Source organism: Haliaeetus leucocephalus, unplaced genomic scaffold (assembly GCF_000737465.1).
Source record: "Haliaeetus leucocephalus isolate CR32 unplaced genomic scaffold, Haliaeetus_leucocephalus-4.0 Scaffold150, whole genome shotgun sequence".
In the NCBI taxonomy this organism is placed as follows: domain Eukaryota; kingdom Metazoa; phylum Chordata; class Aves; order Accipitriformes; family Accipitridae; genus Haliaeetus; species Haliaeetus leucocephalus.
In genome coordinates, this window is record NW_010972586.1 from 1 (window position 1) to 27,113 (window position 27,113).

The 27,113-nt window shown below is 40.5% G+C and overlaps 1 protein-coding gene across 1 annotated transcript; it reads left to right on the top strand.

The window, feature by feature from the left end:
• Nucleotides 1-127: 127 nt before the first annotated feature.
• On the top strand, nucleotides 128-26,313 carry ALDH7A1 (aldehyde dehydrogenase 7 family, member A1; the record flags this gene model as incomplete). The annotated part of the gene is made up of 18 exons (XM_010561695.1): nucleotides 128-181; nucleotides 1,188-1,253; nucleotides 3,516-3,596; nucleotides 5,668-5,791; nucleotides 7,427-7,559; nucleotides 8,166-8,210; nucleotides 9,204-9,281; nucleotides 10,155-10,252; nucleotides 11,264-11,305; nucleotides 13,244-13,338; nucleotides 14,219-14,303; nucleotides 14,593-14,699; nucleotides 15,455-15,571; nucleotides 15,946-16,043; nucleotides 16,206-16,279; nucleotides 17,211-17,286; nucleotides 18,089-18,778; nucleotides 25,262-26,313. Coding segments are annotated over 17 exons (1,428 nt in total), but the record flags the coding sequence as incomplete, so codon positions are not given.
• Nucleotides 26,314-27,113: the final 800 nt, after the last annotated feature.

Here is a 27,113-nt window from a genome sequence, read left to right on the forward strand (position 1 = left end):
CTGGGGTGGCGGCGCGGCCGGGCCTCGGCGGGGGCTTGGGCGTTGCGCCCCCTCCGTTGGGTAAAGGGGCGAGCGCGGCCTCGCTGCTCATCCTTCCCCGCCTCCCCCCCTCCGGCCCCCGCTCTAGGTGGTGACGACGTACTGCCCTGCCACGAACGAGCCCATAGCCAGCGTCCGGCAGGTAAGCACGCCTCGGCCCGGCCCGGCCTCGGGAGCTCGGGGGGGGGGGCAGGGACCCGCCGGCTGCTGGGAAGGAAGGAGCCCTCCGCTCCGCGTGGCCGGAATGAGGGGCGTTTGGGCGTTGGTTTGGGAGGTGCTCCTCCTCTGGACCAGGTTCGCGAAGGGCAGGAGCCCGCTGGGGTGGGTGAGGGTGGCAGGGGCCATGGGGATGTCGAATCCAGAGGCAGTTGGTGAAGCTCATCACAGCTCGGGCCGTCTGCTGGAAGTAACCGCGTGGCTTTTCTGGGAAGAAAAACAGGCTGTTCACCTTTTTTTTTTTTTTTTTTTTTCTTTTTTTTTTTTTATCCCTCCCCTATTCTTGCAAGTGTCGTTGGGAATAGCAAGGGCCTCTCCTGCCCTTTTCTGTTTGTTTCTAGAGGGAGCTGCAGAGTAGGGGTGGATTGTGGCTATTCAGCCGAGCTGAGTGGCTGGGGGAGGTACGAAGGAGAGCAACATGGAATTCATGTGGTAAACTTATGGAAGCTTTTAGTGTGAGAATAGTGCTGTGGTACTAACCTTCTCCTTTTGTTTATTAGGATTCAATTAGCCCTTGATGCCTAGTGAGGCTGGTGGAGTAGGGCAGTCCTCACAGCCTTTGTTTAATAATGGCAGTAGCAGTAGTAACTAAGATAAAAGAAGGTACATGAATATGCGATGAATGCCTACCTTCCAGCTATTCTTTAGGGAACAGCTGTTGTCATCTGAAGGAAAATTTCTGCGAGCTTTTTTTTTTTTTTTTTTTAATTTACGCAGGTCAAATGGTATTCCTCGACAGTAACTTCAGGTAACTCAACATGCCATGTTGGGACCAAACTATGGCAGGATATAAACTTCCTGTGAAAGTGGTATTCTGTAGTGCAGTACTATCCTCTAGAAGTGTCTTGAGTTGGATGCAGAAGCTTTTCTGTGGTGTTTGTTTTGGGGTTTTGGTTTTCCTAACTTTTTCTTTCATATGCTTCTTCGTGTAGGCTAGTTTGGAGGATTATGAAGAAACAGTAAAGAAGGCTAAAGAGGCATGGAAGGTCTGGGCTGATGTAAGTTAACAGGCTTCTCTTTTATAATGTATTGCGTGGCAGGTAAAGGCCATTAAACTGCCCTGTCAGGTGAAGATGTAAAAACATGTTCATATTGTGTAAATTGTATTAAAGCAAAAATCTGCAATGCGGACCTCAAGAAACAAACGCAGGCAACTTGCACACATTACCATTGAGGTACAAAGGTGAGGACATTGACTTGAGAAGAATGTTTGTTTTGAAAAGTCTGGCACTTTTATGCAGGTTTGTGCCTGAAGTCATTGCCAACAGGTCTGCTGAAGTTCAGAAACTTTGTAGCAAGCAAATTATCCCTGTGGGTGTATTTAACTTCCTGTTGCCACATGCTTTCTCTTGCAAGAACTCTGCAGAATATTTGGATATTTAACTTGTGGTGATGACCTTGTTCTCATGGGGTGGGGAAGACAGCTGGTTTTGAGTGTGTTTTTTTTGTTCACCAGCTGTCCTGGTGTTTCACAGAACAGCTACGTTATTCCAAAATGTTGCTGTGTCAGACAATAGCTAAGCTGTCTTTCCTTAGCAAGCTGTATTTCTCAGTGCACCTGTACAAGCTATGTCCATCCAGCATCCATTCTCTTGCTGGCCATGCCAGGTTCGGTTTTTATAGCTACCTGCTATAAAAGGTACAGTATACAAACTGAAACCTGTGTTTTGTAAGGTATTGGGCATTCTGTATTTTATCCAGCAAAGTAGTTTGCCTTGCTCAAAGAGAACAAAGTTTAGGACAAACACAACAGCTTCCTCAGCTTTCTCAAGATATGTTAGTATGATGTTCTTTTGTTACAATTTGTGAATATAATGTTGGTGAGTGTATGCCAGCTGCTAATGTACTTGGAAATCATCTGAAAGCAATCTAACAGATAACGAAGAATCAGCAGATCAAATGCTGAACAGCCTTGTCTCAAAGCTGTTTGTTGTTAGTTTGTGAAATTTGTTGTTTGTAATGAGCTTATCTGAAAGACTTTGCCTGTAAACAGATATGCTCATATGGCTTATGTATCCCTCACTCCTCTCTTTCCAGAGAACTGCAGTTCATCAGCAGTTTCTAATCCTCTATATCCTGTTCCATGCTTACGGTTTATAATTGATCCTGGCTATTGATTATTATCTACCATACTGTCATGGTTTAACCCTAGCCAGCAACTAAGCACCATGCAGCTGCTTACTCACTTTCCTGCGCGCCCCCCCGCCCCCGAGTAGGATGGGGAAGAAAATCGGAAAGAGAAGTAAAACTTGTGGGTTGAGATAAGAACAGTTTAGTAGAACAGAAAAGAAGAAACTAATGATGATAATGATAACACTAATAAAATGATAATAATAGTAATAAATGGATTAGAATATACACATGATGCACAAAGCAATTGCTCACCACCCGTGGACCCATGCCCAATTAGTTCCTGAGTGGCGATTCCACCACCCCCACTCCCCCCAGTTTATAAACTAGACATGGCCAGTTTGGGTCAGCTGCCCTGACTGTGCTGCCTCCTAACTTCTTATGCCTCTCCAGCCTTCTTGCTGGCTGGGCATAAGAAGCTGAAAAATCCTTGACTTTAGACTGAACATTACTTAGCAACAACTGAAAACATCATTGTTATCAACATTCTTCTCACACCGAACTCAAAAACATAGCACTCTACCAGCTACTAGGAGGACAATTAACTCTATCCCAGCTGAAACCAGGACACGTACTAATAGCACATTAAAAAAAGTCTATTAATATTTGGTATATGGTTTTAATTTTTCCATGATTGAGGTTTCTGTATGTCTTGGCATTTACTATCAAATGTCAGCAGCCATTGTCATGCTGAAAAAAAACATATGAAAATGTGATGTTAAGTACACTTCAAAAGCTCAGAAACCAGTAAGTGTGCTTTTATTTAAAAAAAAATGCTTGTTTCTTGAGGTGAAGCTGATTATTTGGGGACATTGTGGGTGGTGTAGCTGAACTGAAGTAGCAAAGCTAATAATCTGAATGCTTCTGACAATATTCAGTGGAACTGAAGTTTTGAACAGACATAAATGTGCACAGTTGTTACCAGTCTCTGTGAGGCAGGAAACAGTTTCTTGTAAAGCAATGCGCGTGATAAAAATGAATGAATAATAATATCTTGGGAAGAGAGGGGGAAAAGTACAGCAATCGGTGATTTCTTACTGCAGGGGTAGAAAACTAGCAGTGTATATGCTGCAGAAGTCACCGATGTTCAATCTCAAATAGATTTTTCTGTTTTCTTTTGTTTTGACTAGATCCCTGCACCTAAGCGTGGAGAAATAGTGCGACAGATTGGTGATGCCCTGAGACAAAAAATCAAGGTTCTAGGAAGCTTGGTAAGGTGTTTTAAGAAGCAGCTTAAGTTTGTGGCGGGTTTGGGGGTGAGGTGTCAAAACTGTTTTTCTCAGTTTTTAATGTACCACTCTGCAATACTAACCTTAATAATTGTTAAAAAGCTGCTGTTCTGTTAGCTTGCCTAAAGAAATTTTAATTCAAAAAAAAAAGTAAAAAAAAAAAGTAAGATTGCATTCTGGCATCCTACACCGAAAAGTTAATATATAATAGGAAAAGAAAGCGTAATTCATTCTGAGCCTGTACTCTAGCCGGGAGGAGTGTTACAACTGTCGCTCTGCGGTTTTCCCACTTGCCTGTCAGATAGGGCACTGTCTGATACTAAAAGTGTCCTGAAAAAGACCTTCCTCCAATACAGAGCTTTTAACCTTGAGCTCTTTCTGGTGATCTGCGGGATTTTGCAAACTGACATGTGGAGGTATAAGGCTTCAGAAGGTGAGATGGTCTTAATGAGATCTTCTTGCAGTGCTGTGCAGGACATAAAGGTGGAAGGACTGCTCCTTTAAAACACTTGCTAGTTGCTGGGAAAGAAAAGGAGACAAGTAGGGAACTTGCCACTTTCCTTTTACAGGGCTTGCCTATATGTGCTACTATTCAGAAATAGCTCTCAGTGAATAACGCCATGTGTAGTCAAGCCCATATTGTTAACCTACAAAACTTTGTTCTGCTGTTTCACTTGATGTTTCCTGAGCAGAGTTTCTGTGGTGGAATTAGAGTGCTAATGTGCTTTTGTATTAAAAAATGATACAGCTTCCCTGGTCAATGTGGATAGACAGAAGTTTGCTGTATGTTCCTTGGACAAAACTTGTTGCTTATTGCCAGAGCATTTTTCTAGTTTTCCCAAACATAAGTCATCTGTTCAGCTCTTCCAGGATAGGGGGTGAACTTCAGGGTGAAAGCTTTGCAGTAGGTATCCAGGTTTTAGGACTTTTCCTGGCTTCAGGATACATAAAAGGGAACGGTGTGGCAACTCACTTTTTCATATTCCGTTGGAAATTTCCAACCTTGCCTCACAATGGCCTTGTCAAGTATCCAGATGTATCTCTGCTGCACTTATGGACTCACTGCTGTGTTTCTTATGATTCCACTCCATTTCTGGTCACAGATAGTGGCTATTCCTTCTGTCTTGAGATGACCACAGGCATTACAGAAATACATTTAGTCACCTTTATTTTAACCTTTGCATGGGGAGTAAAATCTTGCTGCAATCCTTTGAACCTGATTCCTCACTTAACAGCTGCTTGAAAGTACAATCGTCAGTCTAAAGTGGTAGGTGGTATCTGCATGAAAGTTGCACCTAGGTATCAGAGCATGACTGTAAAATTAAGTGGGGATAAATGGGGGACTTCTCAGCTCCTAAGTTAGTGAATTTTCTCACTTTGGAGGAAAATGTCTTCAAATACCAGCTTATTCTCATTGATAATGTATATGTCTGCTGTGTACATCTAACATGCTTTTAAGAGAAGGACATAGTTTAGGATTGACTTCAGCTAAAAAAAGAAAAAAAATTGATCCTAAACATCCCAGATAACTAAAATACTAAACATGTGTAGACATTTTCAGGAGTGTGTGAAAATAGAATCTCTCAAACTCACTTTAAGGTGTTGTAAAATGAGTAGTTGCTTACAAAAAATGTAAAAGACCATTTTCTTTTGCTGGAGCAGAGTAATCCCTTTTTTCAAATTATTCCATGCCTGGTCCACAATGTATGCAAACATCCTCATGGAAATTCAGTGTTTCATTGATGTAAACCTATGAACCTCATTACTGTTGGATCTCCTTTCAGTAGGTTATTTTTAATTTTCTCTGTTCAATAATTTCCTCTTCTAATTTCCTCCTATTGTATGGGAATGTGACTCCTGCCTAGTTGTCTATTGTGTTCTTTCTTTAAGCTGTGAATAACTCAGGAAGAGGTGAATCTCTTCTAAGGAAAAAAATACGTATTAAATCTTACTTGGTATACAGATACACCTGACATTAGTGGGAGACGAAATGTATTGGGAATGCAAGGGAATTTTTTTAAAAATAATTTTGTCTTGCTCTTGATTTTTTCAGGTCTCTTTGGAAATGGGAAAGATTTTTGTTGAGGGTGTTGGGGAAGTGCAGGAGTATGTTGATGTCTGCGACTATGCTGTTGGTTTGTCCCGAATGATTGGTGGACCTATTTTGCCTTCAGAAAGTAAGTATGTGTGGATATATTTTGTTGGGCGGTTTTTTTTCATTTTGTGGTTATGTGGGTTTTGGGTGTTTATTTGTACAAACGAAGAGATGGAGATGTATCTTAAATATAGTGGGATGTAGTGCAGCAAAATGTTTGTACTGTGAGTTACTTAGGGAGCATGTTGTGTAGGAATAGATGTGCTGATAGGCAGTAGCACTACCTAATGAAGTATCTAGCCTGTGGCATATAGCAACAGAGGCAACAGATTTTCTCTCCAGTCTTTGAAGCTGTGGTGGGTTGACTCTGACTGGATGCCAGGTGCCCACCAAAGCCCCTCTATAACTCCCCCTCCTCAGCTGAACAGGGGGAGAAAATATAACAAAGGGCTCATGGGTCGAGATAAGGACAGGGAGTTTTCAGGGCGACAGGGGGATCAACCAATTACCGTCACAGGTAAAACAGACTCGGGGAAAATTAACTTGATTTATTGCCAATCAACCAGAGTAGGATAATGAGAAATAAAACCAAATCTCAGAACACCTTCCCTCCACCCCTCCCTTCTTCCTGGGCACAGCTTCACTCCCGGATTCTCTACCTACCCCCACCAGCGGCACAGGGGGACAGGGATGGGGGTTATGATCAGTTCATCACATGTTGTCTCTGCCACTTCATCCTCTTCAGGGGCAGCACTCATTGCACTCTTCCCCTGCTCCAGCGTGGGGTCCCTCCTATGGGAGACAGCCCTCCACGAACTTCTCCAATGTGGGCCCTTCCCATGGGCTGCAGTTCTTCACGGACTGCTCCAGTGTGGGTCCCTTCCACGGGGTCACAAGTCCTGCCAGAAAACCTGCTCCAGCCTGGGGTCCTCGCTCCACGGGGCCACAGGTCCTGCCAGGAGCCTGCTCCAGCGCAGGCTTCCTACGGGGTCACAGCCTCCTTTTGGGCACCCACCTGCTCCAGCATGGGGTCCTCCCTGGGCTGCAGGTGGATATCTACTCCACCGTGGACCTCCATGGGCTGCAGAGGGACAGCCTGCCTCACCATGGTCTTCCCCACAGGCTGCAGGGGAATCTCTGCTCTGGTGCCTGGAGCACCTCCTCCCCCTCCTTCTTCACTGACCTGGGGGTCTGCAGGGTTCTTTCTTTTACATGTTCTCACTCCTCTCTCTGGCTGTTGTTTCTGTGCCTGCTGCAACTTTTTCCCTTCTTAAATCTGTTATCCCAGAGGCACTACCACTGGGCTCAGCCTTGGCCAGCGGCGGATCTATCTTGGAGCCACCTGGCATTGGCTCCATGTGACAAGGTGAAAGCTTCTGGCATCTTCTCTTTTTCTTTGTTAATGAAGGTGCTAGAGAAAAGTATGTAAGAAGTTCAGGAGTATACTTAGAAATGAGAGACCTTCTTGTCAGTTGTTGATAAGCACACCATTCTGTTAAATGAACAGTTAAAATAGTAAAACTTCATGTTGTCATATTATTAGGTTTTTCCATAATCTAGTGTTCTAGTAAGGTGCAGAGCCCATATAATACAGCTCTCCACAAGCTAGTGCTCCGATGGACAGAAGAGTGATGCTAGGCCCCTTGCTCACATGGTTTCCTTTCTAAAAAAACACTAAATGGATGCAAATTGCATTATGTTGTGTCTTTGCTTTCAGGACCTGGCCATGCCCTTATAGAGCAGTGGAATCCTGTTGGGTTAGTAGGAATCATCACAGCCTTTAACTTCCCCGTAGCAGTTTATGGGTGGAACAGCGCAATTGCAATGATCTGTGGAAATGCTTGCCTCTGGTAAGATACAGCTCTCCAACATGCTAACAGTATTTTAAAATTTGAGAGCTATTATCTCAGGCATGAAATTGTTATCAAATGTTTGGTGTTTCTGTATATTTGATTCTATCTCGTGTAGGCTTAGTTTGTATTTATTTTTAGGTTCACTTGTAGTCAAAGAACTTTGTTTAATTCTATGGTAACCTCTTTTGTGAGATATGGAGAATCAGACCTGTCCAGGACTTAGCCAAATGGCTTGTTATTAAAGAAGCCACGTTGAGGACTTGCAGCAGTGGTAGTGAACAGTTAATATTTTCAGAATTGGTACAGCTAAAATTAAGTATCTAAATAAGTAGCTTTACTTCCTCTCCCAGCTCCTGCTTCACTTTCATCTGCCTGGTTCACTCTAATGTCTGGCATAGCTCTTGTTCATGTGGATTTCAGTAGAAGCTCAGAATGTTCTGCTGTGGAAAGAAACGCTTGAGTCCCTGTCTTAACATGCACCTGAAAACCAGCCTGACCAAAGTGTGCTGTATTTCAGATACTATAAAAATTGCATATTTGAATTATTTCTTATTCTCAAAAAATTGAAAAGGAAATAATGTCTTTTTTTATTATTATTTTTAGGAAGGGTGCTCCTACAACATCCCTCACTAGCGTTGCTGTTACAAAGTGAGTTCTGGTTTCTTTGCTTTCTGTTTTGCTTTTTAAACAACTGCTTTTCTGTTTGAGGGAGTGCTTAGTGGTCAGAAGAACTGGTTTCCCCTTGTTACCCAAGAAGTAACAGTATATGCAGGATGTTACCTGTACTGTTGGCCATTTTTTTTCTGGGACCAGGGCTGTGGTTCTGCTGAAATAGGGCTAGCAATGTGGTTTTCTTCCTTGTAGAAGACGAATTGCTCACAAAATTCAGCTTCCCTCAATCACACACTCATGTTTCAGAATCATCCCTTTTTTTGGGAGTCTCAGCCTAATATCAGCACCCAGTTTCTTGGCAGATCCTTCTAGCTGGCTGTGTAGACCTATATCTTGAAGATGCCTTTACACAATCTTTGCTACACAAACCTAGTAACACCTCAGCATATGTTTCCAGGGTTCAAAACTCATTCATGATAAAAAGGAGAACTCCAAAGAATAACTGTCAGAGTGATACTTACTGTAGATTTGTACTTTGCTTACTGTATTAGCATATAGTGTGCTACAAATAACATTTCTTTTTAAATGCTAAGTATAAGTAGGCCTCTTTAAAATAACTAATTAGTAAGTCTTGTAACTTTAATATTAACTTCTGAGAACAATGGCCCCAAACTACTTATGAGTATTTTATGTAGCTCCATGAAGTTACGTAAATTTCTCTTTCTAATGGGGGAAGACTATATGGCCAAGGTTTTTACACACTGATCTGATGCTTGTCTGTGCCAGCTGTGTGGACACATGATAAACATATTTTAGTCTTACTTCTGTGTGAGCTATGATTGTAACAGCAAAGTCCTTGGTAAGAGAGGTGTGTTATGTATTGTACAAACTACATGTCAATTAACTGCAAGACTGCTGCTCTTTAAAAATCTAGCTTCTTCATGTATGTGGTCAGTCAGTTTTAATGGTTCATTCCCTATTATATACACCTGTCAGAAATCTCTGAAATTTTTACATCTTTGATTCTAGGATAATTGCCAAAGTCTTGGAGGATAACAAAGTGCCTGGAGCAATCTGTTCTCTGGTTTGTGGTGGAGCAGACATTGGGTAGGTAACATTTCTTGTGAAGACGTATAGAGGGTAAAGAATATTCTTTGAGGTAGTTCTTGTAAAGTTATTCTGATCATCAGGAGTTCCCAGTACATACATGTACCTGTTGCCTTCATTTTTATCAACTGGTCTGAAACTCTGGCCCAGCTGTAAACATAATGCGTACTTCTTGCTCTTGTGAGATCAGCTGCTAACAAATAACTTGTCAGATATTTAATGAAGAGACATGACTAATATATTCTACTTCTGCATATGTTTACACCCAAAGAATACAGCTAATATTAAATTCCACTCATCATATTCTTAAAGAGTTTTCAATTTCTAACCCACTGGCCTTTTGGACCACTTGTGGAGGAGAATACTTCCCCATTTTCCATGCTCACATAGGACTCTGTACTTGCTCATAGATGCATACCTGTGCTTGGAAGCTATACAAATCAAATTGTTTTGTTTGATTATTACAATATGGAAATACCCAGTAGAAATGTATATTCAGATGTATCTTTGGGGCATTTCAAGAGAAGACAAAACAGATGGTAAGCATTAATAAAAGTTATAGGTATGCATATTTTCTTAGGGAACATAATGATTGGAACTGATCTCGCTATGTACTTTAGATTGAATTTCAAAATTAGGACAGGTGATGCTCTTACAATCTGAAAAGGGGGAGTGAAACAGCCTTCTTCCTCTTTTCTGACTAAGAAGCAGCTTTCCTGCCGTCTGCTGGGTCACTTAGCTGATGGTTTCGAAGAAGTGGCTCTGACTTTAAAAAATGTCCCTGGTTCAAGTTGGTTTATGTGGAAGGTGCAAGCAGCTTTTCCAGCTGTCTGCTCTTTCATTGAATGTGGTGGCATGTCTCCTGTTTTGCAGGACAGCAATGGCAAGAGATGAGAGAATGGACCTGTTGTCCTTCACTGGCAGCACAAAAGTGGGCAAGCAAGTAGCGCTTATGGTTCAGGAGAGATTTGGTGAGTGTGTGGGATCTCCTCCACTTCTTTCCGTGGTTGGAAAAGGCAGGCGAGCCCCACAGGATTTTAAAATGACAGCTTGTTTTTACTTACCTCTTGTGTTACCTTTTTTTTTTTCCCTGTGACTTGGTGGAAATAGGATGTTGAAACTGCGCGGAGCTAGATACTGCTCCTGTCGCAACTCAGCATTTTTTCCAGGGTACCCACAAATCCATGGTACTACAGTTAATTCGGGGTGTGTGGGGCGGGGTGTGTGTGACCATGAATGTAATTGTGTGGAGATTGTCAAGATGAAGAGCCATGGCCTATAGTCTTTTGGCAATGTGTTCATGGAGAAGTGCCCCCTCACCTTTTAGTCCTTATAAATACAGGTGAAAAGTTATGATTTTTGAGGTGCTGTTTTTGTTGCAAATATTTAGAAGTATATAGACATGAGTCCATGCACAGCTGCTAGATTCTAACTTTTTAGTTTTAAACCTTGTGAACAGGATTTTCTCATTTTTTCTCATTTTATACATTTGAAGTTCATAGGAGTTTAAAAAAAAAAATCAGAACAGATTGCAAACGTTTACCCCGAAGTAGATGGTGATTCTTTCTCTCAGATTTGAGATAAAACAGTTGCCAGAGAAATAAATAAGCCCAGTTTAATTTTATGTGTGGATTTTGATTTCTGTAGCACCTCCTCCTCTTCTTTGTGTCATACTATTTATGCTGCAACTTCTTCTGTTTTCATCTTTTCCTTTCTAGTGCTGCTTTTGCCTACTTTTTAAGCTTCTTTCTGCCCTAACTGCTTTCCAGGTATCTGTCTTCACAGTATGTGATGGAAGTAGCATTTGGTGTCATTTTCTGCTTTGGCTAGAGTGATAAGTTGACTGTGATGCCTAAAACTTCTTGTCTGTCCAGAAAAGTACATTTAATGAAACTTGGCTCTAGTTAGAGGCAGCCTCACTGCATGAGGTGCATTGAATACAGGTGTGCGTGACATAACTTGTTTTGTGTGTTTTTTATTAGGTCGGAGTTTGCTGGAACTGGGAGGAAACAATGCCATTATTGGTAATATGCTCTGTAGATATTCAGTCTGTCCTGGTTTCAGCTGGGATAGAGTTAATTGTCTTCCTAGTAGCTGGTATAGTGCTATGTTTTTGAGTTAGGTATGAGAAGAATGTTGATAACACACTGATGTTTTCAGTTGTTGCTAAGTAATCTTTATATTAAGTCAAGGATTTTTCAGCTTCTGATGGCCAGCCAGCAAGAAGGCTGGAGGGGCACAAGAAGTTGGGAAGGGACACAGCTAGGACAGTTGACCCAATGGGGTATTCCATACCATGTGATGTCACATCTAGTATATAAACTGGGGGGAGTGGGGGTGCGGGGATTGCCGCTCAGGGACTAATTGGGCATCGATCAGCAGGGTGGTGAGCAATTGCATTGTGCATCATGTGTATATTCCAATCCTTTTATTATTACTATTGTCATTTTATTAGTGTTATCATTATTAGTTTCTTTTCTGTTCTGTTAAACCGTTCTTATCTCAACCCACAAGTTTTACTACTTTTCCCGATTCTTTACCCCATCCCACTGCGGGGCGGGGGCGGGAGGTGAGTGAGCAGCTGCATGGTGCTTAGTTGTTGGCTGGGGTTAAACCACAACAAGTACCATAGATGATATTTGGAAGTTAGTATACAAATGTTTGTAGCAAATTGTCCCGTCTGTGTCGTCCCCCCCCCGCCCCACACACACACTGGGGGTTTAAAAAGTACATAGTAGGATGTTGGGGGTTTTTTCCATCTTCAGTATTGTGGAGGGGTAGTGTTTTAAGGTAAAAAATGAAAGTTCAAGCTCTTACATCTATTCATGTTTGAAGTGAAGAAGGGAACAAGAGAAGTAGGAAGCTTCAGTAATGAGATGTGGACAATGCAAAATAAATTTGATTTTAGAATAGTTCTAATCTCGTGAACACATTTTTAGCATTTTAGAATATAAGTACATATATATAGTCTTAAGATGAAAGGAAAGCATGCAGATGTTTATGTCAGTAGCACATTTTACAGGTTTAAGTAGCTTAGGGTATGATCTGGTTCACAGATAAACATAGCATTAATACCGTGAAGCTGAGCATTGTGGCAGGAAGAACATATAAGCTAGATAAATACCTAAATTGCTGTCCTGTTGTAGCCTTGTGTTTCATCTTTCTCATATTCTGAACAAGTGTAATTGCCTATCTAGAATATTAAGCTCTTTTGAAAATCATATTTGAGTAGGTTTTTCTTTTTTTTCCTGTTGTGCTTTGCAGCCAGTAGCATAAACTTGCTTTATACTTGGAAAATTGTTTCCTTTTTCATATTAAAGTCCTGTTTTTTCTGGAATTGGCTTTGAATGATGGCATAAATGTTGTTTGGTTGGACTTTGTCCCAAATGTAATAATAATTTTGGATATGTAGAGAATTCTGTGGGACTGGCTAAGCTGACTGATATTTTGGGGATCCTTTGACGCTTGTACATACTAGTTTTGCTTTAAACATCCCGATGTCATCTAAGCCAGATGAATTTGTTCAGCTCACTTGTATTTTACATTATTGTGTACCTGTGTGTTTTAGCTACTTTTTTTATATGCCATTTGGATATACTTTACCATTGTTTCTTTATGCTGCTAGAGTTCTCAGTGAGAGAAGGACAAGGTGAAGAAACAGCAAGAAATTGCTTGTAGTTTCTTGAATTAAAATGAAGCTGAAGTTCTTTGCAAGCTTTATTGCAAAAGGCTCCCTTCAGTAGTTCAGACCTACATTTATGTCCAGTTGTATGTGTCTAATTCCAGGTGTGAAAGTAATAGGAGTTTTGAAGTGTTTCTGTAGATGTTAGTGTGCTATGCTAGTGTGACTTTTCCCAATGCTTCTTGACCAGCCTGTCAGTTTATTATATTGTTTAGTGTCCTAAGTCTTGTGAAGTGCCTGTTTACTTTAGTAACATGCTGATGTTTTAATTTTTGTTAAGTGTTTGAAGATGCAGATCTGAACCTAGTCATCCCGTCTGCTCTATTTGCTGCTGTGGGAACAGCGGGTCAGAGGTGCACAACTGCTAGAAGGCTGGTGAGTAAACATGTATTGTCTGGTTTGGGTAGTTCTGAATTTAAATTTAATTTCAAATTAGCTCAGGAAATGCCTAGCAATTCCTAACATTATGGAGAGCAACAAATAATCTTTGAAACACATTTTTACTTTGTCAAAAATCAGTATGATGCAAAAATAAGATGGTAGTTTGTCATTCCACTATAATTCTAGCTCTAAAGAGTTTCTTCGTATGTGTTTCTAAGTGTCCCAGGTGCTAAAACTCAGGAAAATAAAACTTACCATACTTGCCGTATTTCTCTTTCTTTTCGTTGCCAGAGCTTCTTTGCTTTTGCCTGCTACGATTTTTGATGTGGGGTTTAGATTTCAGCAAAGCAAGGGTCTATGTGTTGCTTACTTTATTATTAATTTTTAACCAATCATTTTCAATAAGTTTAAAGGTGTTAAAATATCAGTCTGCGTCTGTATAGTCTTTTCAGAGTTGGGTTGATTAGGTAAATATTCATCAAAATTAATGTGGGTTAACTTTGGGTGTATGGGAAGAGCAGTGATTCCTCACATTACAGCAATAAAAATCACTTGAGTATTTGTCCTAAAACGCTTAACTGATGAGTTTACAGAACACATTGATACCATTGATCTGAGATGGGGTAAAATTAAAACAGGTTTTTGTATAATTGCTGCTTTTAAGTCTTGATGATGAAGATTTTAAATCTTCATTTCATGGTGTTGGTGCTGTTTCGAGGCCTTGCTCATATGTTTATTTTTAACTTTGGGATTTGCTGAATATGAGCAACACTATCTTCACGCTTCATTCAGTCCTCTTCAAAGTGCAGCAGTACTTCAGGAATAGTTACATAGGCTGAGCTGTCTTACAACCTTCTTACCACATTTTGTTTAGTTCCTCCATGAAAGCATCCATGATGAGGTGGTGGCAAAGCTTGCTCAGGCATATGCCCAGGTCCGCATTGGTGATCCGTGGGATCGTAAGTAGCTATTTTCAACTCATGAGTTTAGGAGACAAGATTCCATTTGTTTCTTTCTGTTAAATACTGAAGAGATTATGGATCAAAGCTATCTAATTTTAGCAGTTTACCAGAGAGTGGGGATAACTGGTTTTGTTTAGAATACAAACTCTGAAAGGAAGTTGAAGAATCCAGCTAATACTGCTCATCTCGGGCAGATTAAATGATTACTCCCAAAATGTCATGATAAGAATATTTGCAAACATATATAGTTTTGCTGAAAGTATGTCTTTGGATCTTTTGTTTTTAGCTGACACTCTGTATGGGCCTCTTCATACCAAAGAAGCAGTGAAAATGTTCCTTGATGCAGTAGGACAAGCAAAACAACAGGGTGGCTCTGTGGTCTATGGTGGAAAGGTGACTTACTTTTATTCTCCCTGCTACATTTAGTGCTCTAGGAAAAAAAATACAGTAACATGGTGGCTTAGGCCAAGATAGTACCTCAGTTTGTCCTGTCAGCCACTATAGGATATTAAGGTAGTCGGTCTGAGAATGTTTGAATAGCAGTCCTGTCTTTAGGGTAAAGATGGGTCTACTTGGAAGCTACCTTCTCCTCCAAGAAATGGCTAAGAGCTTTTAGCTGTTCCTTGCCCTACTCCCTTGTATAGCGAAAATACAAACAGCAATGTACATGGTGAATATCAAGCATGTAACAAAGAAAAATTGCTGTTCTGTTCCTGGATTCATAGTATCAAACTTCAGGAAATACTGAAGAATCAAGAGAGCCACTTATAGATCTTCATCATATGGGATGTTTAATTCTCATGGGTTTAACATTCTGGGAATTCTTGTCTTTCACTGGCACCTACTTTCTTCCTAATACCTTTGAAGTTCTAATCAGCTTACAAGTAGGAATAAGGAAGTATTTTTTTGTCACCTGCTAGACTTTGAGATTTGATTACCTCCTTAGTAGACTTAAGTTATGCTTCTGTATTTTAAATATTTAAACAAGTAAAATTTAAGTTACCTACTCAGATGACCTAACCTTCAATTTCTGATTGCTAGGCACAACTATAGTAATCAGACCATGAAAGATTCCCTTCCTACCCTAGTACTAAGAAGGATGCTGGTTTGAACTTACTTAGTTGTTTCTTCTTTTATGTGTTTTGAAGGTCATAAATCGCCCTGGAAACTATGTTGAACCAACCATTGTGACTGGCCTTCCTCATAATGCACCCATTGTCCACACTGAGACATTTGCTCCCATACTGTATGTGCTGAAATTTAAGGTAAAATAACAATGGGGAATTAGTCAGTTGTCAGGGATGCTAACAGAAGAGTCAGGAGAGAGATTTCAGATGTGTGTCATGTTAATGTAATTGTCCTAGCACTTCAAGAAGTGGTAACAGTTGTTCTGCACTGTGGGATACCCACTGTAATAGCTTATGTCACTGTATAGCTACATTTACGCTTTTTCTGTGAAGAGCACTGGAGTTAAGGTGAGAGTTTGTACAGGAATAGATTTTCATTGGTCATGTCAACCTGCTCAAAAACAGCTTGTGTGTTTTGTGCGGTGGTGGAGGTATTCTATCCCTGATGTGCTGTATGTTACTGCTTTGCTTTGAATGGTCATGGTTTAACCATTGATACATGCTCTTTTTAGGAGGAAGAGGAGGTTTTTGCCTGGAATAATGAAGTAAACCAAGGTCTTTCCAGCAGTATCTTTACTAAGGATTTGGGAAGGATTTTCCGCTGGCTTGGGTATAATTTAAATTCTTTTTCTACCTTCTTGAAGCATAAAATCAGTCTTTCATGTATTTTGCAAACCCGTGCACAAAGCTAGCTGACCATTTTATAGCTCTATTTTAGGGAAGGAGCCTTTCCTGATCCTGAGAAGTAACTGTGTCTTATCTTTGGTTGTAGGCCAAAGGGATCTGACTGTGGCATTGTGAATGTCAACATCCCAACCAGTGGGGCTGAGATTGGAGGTGCTTTTGGTATGTTACTTATGCTTTTTTCTTTATCCTTTAAATGATGAAATCTTCTAGCATCAGGTCTAGAGGCTTGGTATTATTCCTCAGGATTCACTTTTTTAAAGATGGGGAGGGGGGGTGTTCTAATGACTCTGGAAGAGAATAAAGCATTGCCATTGTAAAATTAGTATAATTTAGGTCTCCTCATCTTATTTTTCAAGGTTTTAATGAGTCCATTTAAATGACTAAATCTGAAGAAATCAATGAAGTTAATTTTTCATTATACTGCTTTAGCAGAAAACAAATTGATAAGAGGTAGTAGGATTTCAGCTTCTAAAAATATCTGTATTTGTTTTTTAAATATTCCATGTATCATTTCCCCTGCCCCCACCAAGGGAATGTAACTCAGAAGTATGTTCTGAATGCGTTTAGAGATGTGGCTGAGTAGAAAACTGTTTAAACCAGTTTTAATTAAAACATTGAGCATTTTTGTGGTGTGTGTTTGCATGTGTATATAAAAATTTCAGCATGAAGTATTTTTGTGAGACAGTCTTTCAATACATTTTTGCCTTTATTTCTCTTTTTTGTATATACTGAAGGAAGCGGGGGGGAGGCAAGAAGAAATATTCACCTTACCATTTAAACAGCACAAGAACCAGCACATTCTTGTACTCTTGTCTCATGTTAAAATATCTTTAAAACAGCATCCTCTCATGCCACCATGATGAGGCTTTAAACTCCAGGCAGATATTTTTTGGATCAAGCATGAGGAGAGAGCTAGCTGTGTGCATTGTATGTGGTGGTGTTCTGGTAACTTATTTCAAATACAGAACAATGCCAGAGGAATATTTTTTTTCCCATGAATTTTTATAAAATGTCTCACCTCCTGGAGTTAGTCAAGATTCCCATGTTCCAAAAAAATTTCAAGTTTTTATTTATAACCTTTTTCCTACAGGTGGTGAAAAGCACACTGGTGGAGGGAGAGAATCTGGAAGTGATTCATGGAAACTTTATATGAGACGGTCTACTTGGTAAGACAGACTTATTACATTTTAAATAAATGTAAATTACAGATAAACTTGCAAAAGTTCAAACCGTATAAATCCTTGACTACAGGAGGTTATCTTCGCTAAATGTGAGATAACCATATATGAGTGTAATTGCCCTTTCTTCATGCAAGAATTAACATCTGTGTTTCTGGTAGAAAATGATTTGAAGGGTCTAGATAAAGACCTTTCTTTACTCATTGTTCCTCAAAAGGGACAAAAAAAAAAGCTGTTTTTTTCCCCTCTTGCCTGATTTTAAACTCTGCTAAAAAGTAAATTACTGAAACTTGTCAGGAAATACATGAAGTGGCAACCACAGTGAGGGGGCTCCTATTGCCAGTGGTGGGTGATTTCACTCTGTGTTGGGTATCTATCCATAAATCTCCTGACAGCCTATAGTGGTTGACCATTCCCACTCTCTGCTGGCCTCCCTAGCCGTTACCTATGCTAGATTTGGTTTCCATGCAAAGGCTTATGAAAGTGAGAACTCCCACCTTGATTTTTTTGTATGGATATTCTCCTAGTACAAGATTAAATAGAGAATGATACTTCACTTTCTCTTTGATCTCTCAAGGAAGAGATAATGGGGCATGTGGTCTTTCCCTGTATATAGTTACTATACTGAAAATTGGAGTAAAGTCAGTTCTTAACTTTAAATAGGCAAACTGCTTACAGAAGTCTTTTGTATACGTGTCACAGAAACTAGAAGCCTTGTACATGGGAAGTGGACTGCACAATCTTGTCTCAGTGATCAAGCCTGGTCTCTAAATACTTGTTTCTCTTCCAGTACAATCAACTACAGCAAGGATTTACCTTTGGCTCAAGGAATCAAGTTTCAGTAACAGCCTTATGAACAGCCATGTCATGAATTCTAGCATTTCAGAACCAAGCACCTTCCAAGCCTCATGGTGAAGAAAATTAATTATGTAAAACTTATCTGCAGCAAAGATACCAATTCTGTCAAAAAATCAGCTACTCTAAAATTGCTTCACTTTCAATGTATGAAATTACTACTTTAGTCTTCAAATGAGAAATATGTGGTCTTTGGGAAGGAGGCAGGGTGACTGAAACTAAGAAATTTGGATTCAGGTGGCCTGGATAATCTGGTGCCTTATCACTATGTTTCAGTATCAACACTGCCTGTATCCCCTGCCTCCCCACCACTTGCTGATATTTCCAGCTAGTATATCTAGGCTTCAAACTATGTGCTGAGTTTCCTACAGATAACTGGTGCTGTGGGGGGTGGCCAGTACAGGGCTATTTTTCAATGCATAAATAAAGGTACATTTTATGAGATACCTTGGGCTTCTAGGGTTTTTTGTTTGTTGTTTTGGAGCAGGAACATTCAGCTGACTGTCTGTTTTCACAGACTGAGCTGCTAGCTGGGAGAAGTATCACTGGGCTGAAAAGACTGCTTTAGTTTTCCTGCCTCTCCTTCAGGAAGGAGACTTTCACCCTGTGTGTTGGGAGATAAGAGGTAAGAACAAGGGCTACTGCAGTCTCTTGGAAGCTCCTCTTAATGCTAGAAGGAGTCACAGCCAATTCAGGTTGTCACAGCCCTTGTGACATCCTACAACCAAACCAGCTGAAGAACTGGATATGCAGCCAGGAGGGAATACTCTTCCAGAGGCAATTTGCTGGGAAAAGGCAAATCGTTTGTCTGGTTTACCTTAGGTGGGGGTTTCTCCTGGCCACTGAAGACTATAGCCATCAGCAGCTCATTTAGGAGCCTTGCTCAGAATCCAGGATGAGAAGAGGCACGGTGCTATTAGGCTGATTTTTAGCTTTCCACAGAGTACCATTTTGAAGGAGATCTCTTTTCCTCTCAAATCTTATACCAAATTTCCACTATCTCTGAACATGGCAGACCTGTTAATTTTGGGCTCAGATTCTAGGACTGTGATTTGGCTTTTGATTTATTTTGATGCTAAGATATTACAATAGCAATGTCATCCAAATTGTGTTAAAGGTCCAACATACCATAATGCTAGCAGGTCTTCTTTCACCTTCACATCTAGTTTTAAAATATAGTGTTTTGAATTTTACATCTGTATTATAGAAAGTATTTTGGGTGTCAGTTTCTATAGAACAAACAGTAGTCAGCTGAAGTTTTTTCCTGCTGAAGTTTTTTCCTGCTGAGTCTCTTACAGCCAGGTGAACTCTCCTGTAGTTCTTTGTGCTTGGCCATTTAACTAGGAAACAGATCTCGTGAAAGACTGTTGTGTATGTGCACACAGAAAGAACTGAAAACCTATAAGACGACAGATAAATCATTAGCAGATAGAGGACAAAGAAACAATCCAATTTCCAAATTTAATTATTCTGCAAATAGAACAAGATATAGAAGCTGTATTCTTTAGCATTGTTCTGTGGCACTGAATGTTACTATGAAACTCTCAACAATGAAAAATAAGTTCATTAACTACTCTCTTTCCTCTTCCTGCTGCTTATGAATAGTTTTTGGATAATCTTATATCTGTTGTTCTAGAAAATAAAGGCCTTTTAATTCTTTTTGGATAAAACAGTTTCACAAGTCTAGTGGTTTAATTTACAGGAATGAGGTTAACTATGCCATCTGGCTTTAGGTATGTGAACTCAGGCCACAGAACACAACAAAAATGGGATGGTAAGTCTGGTGTTTGACCGCTCTTCAAATCATTATCTGAAAATGAGCATCAGTGGAAGAAATGTAGGAATGTAATCGAGAGGGTGACTGTATGGCAAATACGGTAAACTTTTTTTTTTAAAGATTAACTTGACATTTTGATATATAGCAATCCCTTCTTCAACACAAACTTTTGAGTAGTCTTACAGAGGACTCAGCTTGAAATACATAACTACCTGTGTGTATTACGAGTAAGTGCAAAGTGCATTAGATCCACTTTATGTAAGCAGATAATGGGTTCTCTCTAAGTAGATTACAAATTCGTCCTGTCTTTTGCTGAGTATATGAATTACTATTCCAAAGATTGTGTTATCTCCATTGTCATTGGACTGCTAGTATGGCATTACAGCAGGTAATCATAATGTTTCATCTGCTTCCCAGACAGCTTTGAATTCCTTAGATGCTTTTTGCAGTGTGCTTCTCTCCACCCTTCTATTTATTTAGTTACCTGTTGTTGAAGAATTCTACCTGAATTGACTAGCTGAATGACTTCCAGTGAAGTGGCTCTGGGGAAAATACCTTTTAAAGACAGCTGCAGATTGTAACAGGCTTTGGCAAGGATTTAGGTGCCTATAAGCAGTTGCGATTATGATGAAGTATTAAACTAAGGAGGTTTAAAGATACTGTAAGCACCCTGTTTGTCAATTTCTGCTTTAATTTGGAAAGTCCACTTAGGAGATTGTAAACTGTATTAGCTGTCATTGGGTTATCTCACCCAAGGAAAGCAATTTAAGAATTCATAAAATGTGTCTTGGAGCTCCTGGTATGTGCAACATAATGGAACTTGCAGTTTTAATACAAATTCTATCAGCGGCTTCCACTGTTGCATAAACTTAATTACCACTGAGTGTGTAACACCAGCAAATAACAAGTGTTAAATGACATGTGATCAATAATTCATTTGTTAGCACAGTATTGCTTACTGTGAAATGACCTTGACAGGAACAGTCTTGCAAGTAACTTCCTTTCTTCTTGCTATGTTATTAACTGAAGAAAAAAATTAAAATTCTACGAATGTCATTTTGACTGATAAACAGAGGAACTGCTTTTTTTAATGAATGGCGAAAAATCAAACCTGCAGGCTGCTACTCTTCTATTCTACTGCATCCTATCACAGTTTCTAACAGTAGAGTTGGTACGGGAACTGTTTTCAGGAACCAGGAATACTATTTGCTGATAGTAGGTCTCAACTTGGGTTTTTGCAAATAGCTGCCCTGCAGTGCTGAATTTAAAACAACTGGGAAAGTGCTCACTGTTATCTTTCAGAACTAACAGAGCAGCCCGTTTGTATTGTATCATCTTGTTTTCTTGTGGTATTTCCGTCATTCAGTTCTACGTGTTGTTGCTGGATGTGTTCAAAACCACACAGCTGCCAGAACTCTTAATTTGTGGCAGCTGTCTGTGTTTCTGTGTGCGATTATATGTATAGCTGCTGCATTCAAGACTCATTAGCCTGTACTAATCCACTGAAGTCTGCATTAATCTCAACAGGAGCTATGTAAAAAAATAAAGTGTAAATTACAGGAGACATCTTTGCCTGGATTGTCTTCTGAATTATTTGCCACGTTGGTGCTGCACCAGTGTGTTGGGCACGTATTGCACAAGTGTGTACTTTTACTTTCCTATGTGGAAGAGGACAAAAATTTTCAAGGCTTATATATGGGTAGAATGACTTGGTCACATAGAATTAAATTCTTGACTAAGAATAATGGCTTGGCAAGGACTTTTTTAATGCCTTGTGTTTGCTGTTCTGAAATGTGTATTCCTTGACCAGCAAAATGTGCTGTCATTTGCTGCATGCCTAGTGTTTGAAAACTGATGGATTAATTGCATTCAGTTGTTTGCAAACTTCTCCTGCCACTGAAGTGCTTCTTGCAGTGAAAAGCATCTTGTCTAACCTTCATTTTGAACATGGTTGCCGGTGGATACCTGGTACATACTTGTTCACGGTCTCTCTTTTCTGCTAAATTACTAGCATTGATTCTCTATTCAGCTCATTGCTTTCCTCCAGATAATAGGGAAACGCTTCAGCATTTTGGGACAGGAATTTGGACAGTAAGGCATAGCAGAGCCTTTTTTTTTAATTGTCGGGTTCCTCCTGGTGTCGCTGTTGGTCAGGCTAAAGCATGCCGAGGGGTGGCACAGCAGCCATCCCTCCCGTGTGGACTGGGCTTTGCCTTCTTTGCTAGCCAGCAGTGTAAAACACAAACCTTTTCATCTGAATGTCTTATATTCTGGCACATCTGGGAACACTACTTCTGAGCTGGTAATTAAATACGCTTTATTCTGCAAAAGCTTCAGTTGATTAGTGCAATTGTTTTATAAAACATTAACTCCAAAAGCCGAAGAATAGAAATAATAAGTGTTTCAGCTGGGTACTCATCTCCAGAGAAGAACAAATTGTTCTATACATACTTCACCCATTATGTTACTGTTCTCCAGCATTATGGCTCTGTTTTCCTATAACCTGATTTCAAGGTGGGGTTAAAGGGTACAAACAGTGCAAGCTAGATATCCGAGCTTCAGAAGAACGCACATCCTTTCCTTACATTAAAGTCTGGAAAGCTGGAAGTTGGTGGTAGTTTTGTTTCATGCTTCCCTGGCACTGTCCTTACAGCTGTCCCAAACCTCCTAGAGGTAATAAAATGACAGCATGCAAGTTTAAAAATGAGACAGAGGAAGAATGGAGGATAAATACAATGTCTCTTGTTCCTGAGGCTTTTATTTAATCCCCAAACTACTGCTGAGTGCTTATCTCCTGTCTTTTGTGAATTTTAAGAGGCTACTCACTCATTGGCCTGTGATTTAGACTGACCTATAATGATATAAACCTCTCAGTCCAATGTGGCAGCTGCATTTGAAAAGTACCTAAAAAGTGCAGCACATACCTCTTCTTTGAGTTGTATTTCTTCTAACTACATTTTTTTTTTACCACAATTGCTGGTATTTTTAACACATCACCAGAAGTATGCAGGATACTCGTATAACCCCAGAATATAAACCTCTTTCTAGCTCATATGTGACTGTATTCACTTATGACTGTATGTGCTTACAGTTGTGTTTGGGAAGTGAGGGATATCTGTTTGCCCCATAAACAGTAAAGGCATTCCTTCCTACCTTGATTTGACCCAGCCGGCACTTGATTTATGGTCTTGGTTTAAGGCAGAACAAATAGCAGAGTAAGGTTATAGTGATGTTTCATGATACTGTGCAAGTCAAACTATCCTTCTAAGGCTGATGCAGTATTAAGTCTTTGTAGGTTGAAAAAACAATGTGAGGATCTTAGCTGAAGGAGAGGGTATGTAGGATCATGGAGTGACAGCAAAGGAGACAGAAACTTATGGCAATAAGGAAAAAGTCAGGGATGGAGCACAAGGTAGGAAATCTGAAAATGGTGAGTCAAGCGTCGCTGTCCCAAAGTAGGCTTAACCAACACTGGCTGCTGTGAGCCTGTCTTGCCTGCTAATTTCCTTTCCATATTTTTTGATTTATTTTATTTTCCCTGGCAATTTAATGCTGAAGTGACACGCTGCAAAGTCTGACAAGCACCACAGCTGTGCAAGGGAACCTGCAGGAAGGCAGCAACTGGTCACTGGCTGCAGAAAAAGGAAGGGCCATGAAAGTGAGGATGATGAATTCAAAACCACCAGCAAAGGAGGTGGTGAAGCCAAGGTGAAAGAGATGGGCAGCATTGCAGAGGAGAGGGAGGACCCAGTACCAGACTTTTAGATGCTGGGTGTAATGTTGGGAACACTGGGGAAGATAAGCTCACACTATTACAAATGGCAGGTGGGGCAGAGTGCACAAAATACGGTAGACTGAAAGAGCATGTTTTTTACTATTGTATAAAGGAACAGAAGGATAAACAAATTACCGGATGAGGAGAACAGGAAAAGCAGCCAGATGTAGTTTAAGCTAACACATAAGGCTGCAATTAGGGCAGATAAAGCATAGACAGGCATATTCACTGTGGAACAATATCATCCTAAACCTCCAAATCGTTGATTGGAGCACGAATCTGGCAGTAGGATGGGCTATCAAAACTGTGATTAAGGGAAAAAACCAACAACATGAAGGAAAACATCTGAGAACAGAAGAAGCATTCTTTTTTTGATGGTTGTGTTTCTCTTAATGTTTTCTTTACTGTAAAAATTGTCCCAATGTCATTCAGAATGTTTTGTGTAAAAAAAGAAAAAAACAAAAACAAAACCAACAACCCCCCCCCAATTTCTTTGTTCTGTGTCTTAAGATCAGCTCTGATGTATTAATCCATGCATTTCAAATCTCTGTTGGATTTATGTCAGCCAATATTTGTCTAAGTACACTAGCTTGCATGCTGATCATATCATTTACTCTTCTGGCTGTTCACTGCCGCCTTCTTTCTGAACAATAAATACTGAAGGTTCACAGACAGGCTAACCCTTACTGGTACTTAGCCTGTGTTACTCCATGTTGTGTTGTTCCTACCAGAAATAGTGAATGTGAAGCATACTTTGCACAAGTCTTTTTATGAGTTTTTCAAATCACAAAGTTCCTAATTACTGTGAGAAGTTTGTCATTCCTCAGAGCGTTAGCTTGTTTCTTTGGGGCTTTTTTGAAACTGGGTTAAGACATTGGTATTTCAGAGTCTGCTGGGTTTGCAAAGAGTAAGTCATTTGCTTGGCTTACAATGGCCCTCAGCTAATCAGGAAACATGTTTTGAATTCTGCATTTAAGCTGCTAAGAGAACTTGTTTTGCAATGGGGGTTAAAATATGAGGAAATCGTGGTCTTTCATTATTTGCCTACCAGAGATGAACATGAGTTCTGGCATAGAATTACAGTGGATGTGACCCGAGTCAAACCAATTCATTTTTCCCCTGAATGCCTACAGACCAGCATGTATTTCCTATAGCATCATGACTTTGCATTTGTTTGAATTGTTTATCTAGTCCATCATTCTGTAGCTTCTCATTCCTCAGCACTGAGGTGAGATTAGTCAACCATTGTTATGGTTCAGTAAATCAACAGAGCAGAGCAGAAAGTATTTGTGCTCTTTTCTCATTATTCTGGTTTAACACTGTTTCTGTTTGTACACAAATTCTTTATAATTACTCCAGAATTATATTTGCTGGGGGTGAAGAATCTGGATCTCTATGTATCTCTACCAGGCTACTTAATTAAAACTTGAGGTACTAATTTTTGCTTTCTTCCACTGAGACAGAATGAATACAGTGAGCACAGCCAAAGCACAAATCCAAGTTCTCCCTCGTTGCTGTTGTGAACTACTATTGTTCACCTTTCATTTCCTCCACAGCTCTTCCGCAGAAGAGAAGGTGTGAGGAGTTGTATTTTTCTACAATAAGCTATTCTGCTGCTGTACTCGCCCAAGAAATGAGAAAAGCTGTCTGCCCTTTCTCAGAGCCTGAGCTGCCCTGCTGTGAATGCCTGCACCCACCAGGGCAGCGGGCAGGGCTGGGGAGCAAGCACGCAGGCTTGGCCTCCACTCCTGTCCTCCCAGTTTCCCATCAGCAGAGCCCGTTGCTGGGGCCAGAGGTACCAAATAAAGGCCTGATGCTATATGAAGCACAAACACGATGGCCTGACTGCAGCGTTGCTGAGGGTAAGAGGCAATGTGTGCTCACAGCAGTGCATGAGCATCTCAGACTGAGAGGTCTGCTCCTGTTTACAAGATTTCCAGAGAAATTATTGTTTTATAGTTACCTGGTACAGTGACTGCAAGGTAAAAGCACAGAGATTTCAATATGAAGACAGCTTGCTTCACACAGTTGTGGCCAGAGCACTACAAAGCAGGATTTTGGCTTGTGCATTGAATTAGAAGCTGAACAGAATCTTGGTTAAACTGCTGCCTCATCTTGCTGGTTCCTACACAGGACCTGTACTGCCTTCTGGGACACTGCTGGTTCCTCCGTGACCCTCCAAACTGCCTGGTAGTGAATCAGCTGCTGTCCCGCAGCCTTTGGCTGCCTGATTCAGAGCCAGACCAGGGAATCTCATAAAATCTAGTTGTAACTGTTTTCTTCTATGACTAGGAGTATGTATGTGTGGTATGATGGTCCTATCCAAGCTTGCTCTTAAATATAGATAAGTAAGTGCTGCCAAAAGGGAATTAAACATCCAAAGCAGCATTTTCCACACCTACCCACAGCAGATAAATGTGTTTTTACCCTGGACAGTCATGATTTTTCCAGTTTCTCCTTCCTCTGCCAAACTGGTTACTCAGATGCTCTGTTTAGCAGAGCTGATATAGCAGAGGCAATGCAACATACCTTTGCACTCTGGACTTGGCACAAAATAACCCCAGCTGATTTTCCTGGAAGCAAATTAGGGATACTGATGGCACAGCACCACAGGTGTACTGGTGGGGTTGCGAAGTAGCAGCACATTACCAGGAAGGGGGTGTGACAGCAGAGTGGCAGTAGTACTGGTCTTCAATGAAGGCAATTGCTGGCAGGTTGGACAACTGTCACAGTCTGCCTCGCCTAAGTGCTTAGTGGTAGAGGAGATGGAAATGTGCATGTGTCTGAAGTGGCTCAGGCAGCTATCTGTATCACTAAACCCTTAAGGATCAGGCAGTGCTGATTTCTTTACGCTCATATTTAATCTTGGGAAAGACACCAGCTGCTCAACCTTACGAGTGGTGCAATAAATAATAATGTAGGTGGCCACAAGTGGTTTGTGAGGTATCGCTCATTGTAAGTGCTAGAGAGGTAGCAGAAAGACAGGTAGTGTAGGTTATTAAAAAACCCCTGCATGCCCGTTGCCTAGCGCATGATTCATGCTATTGCTAATAAAATCCCAGGTCAGCAACTTACTCATCAGCCAGCCCTAGGAGAGAAACAGGCCAATGGCATGTCACTTAGAGGAACAAGAAGGACTGAGCCTGCAACAGAGGTGCGAATGGATATTTTATTTTGTTGGGCTCATTTGCACTTCCTGAACTGTGTCCTCACTATGCCAACTAGATTTTGGTAGTAAAATTACTGACTTTTTTTTCCTCAAGAAACCTATATTGAAAGTAGCAGCTTGGCAGCAACTTGTACAGTGCTGCTTCTCAGGTGTTGTCATTTGCACTGCTGCCAAAAGGCTGTCAGTGCCCTGAGCCAGAAGCCACTCTTTGCTCAGACCTCTGAGCCAGTACACACTCA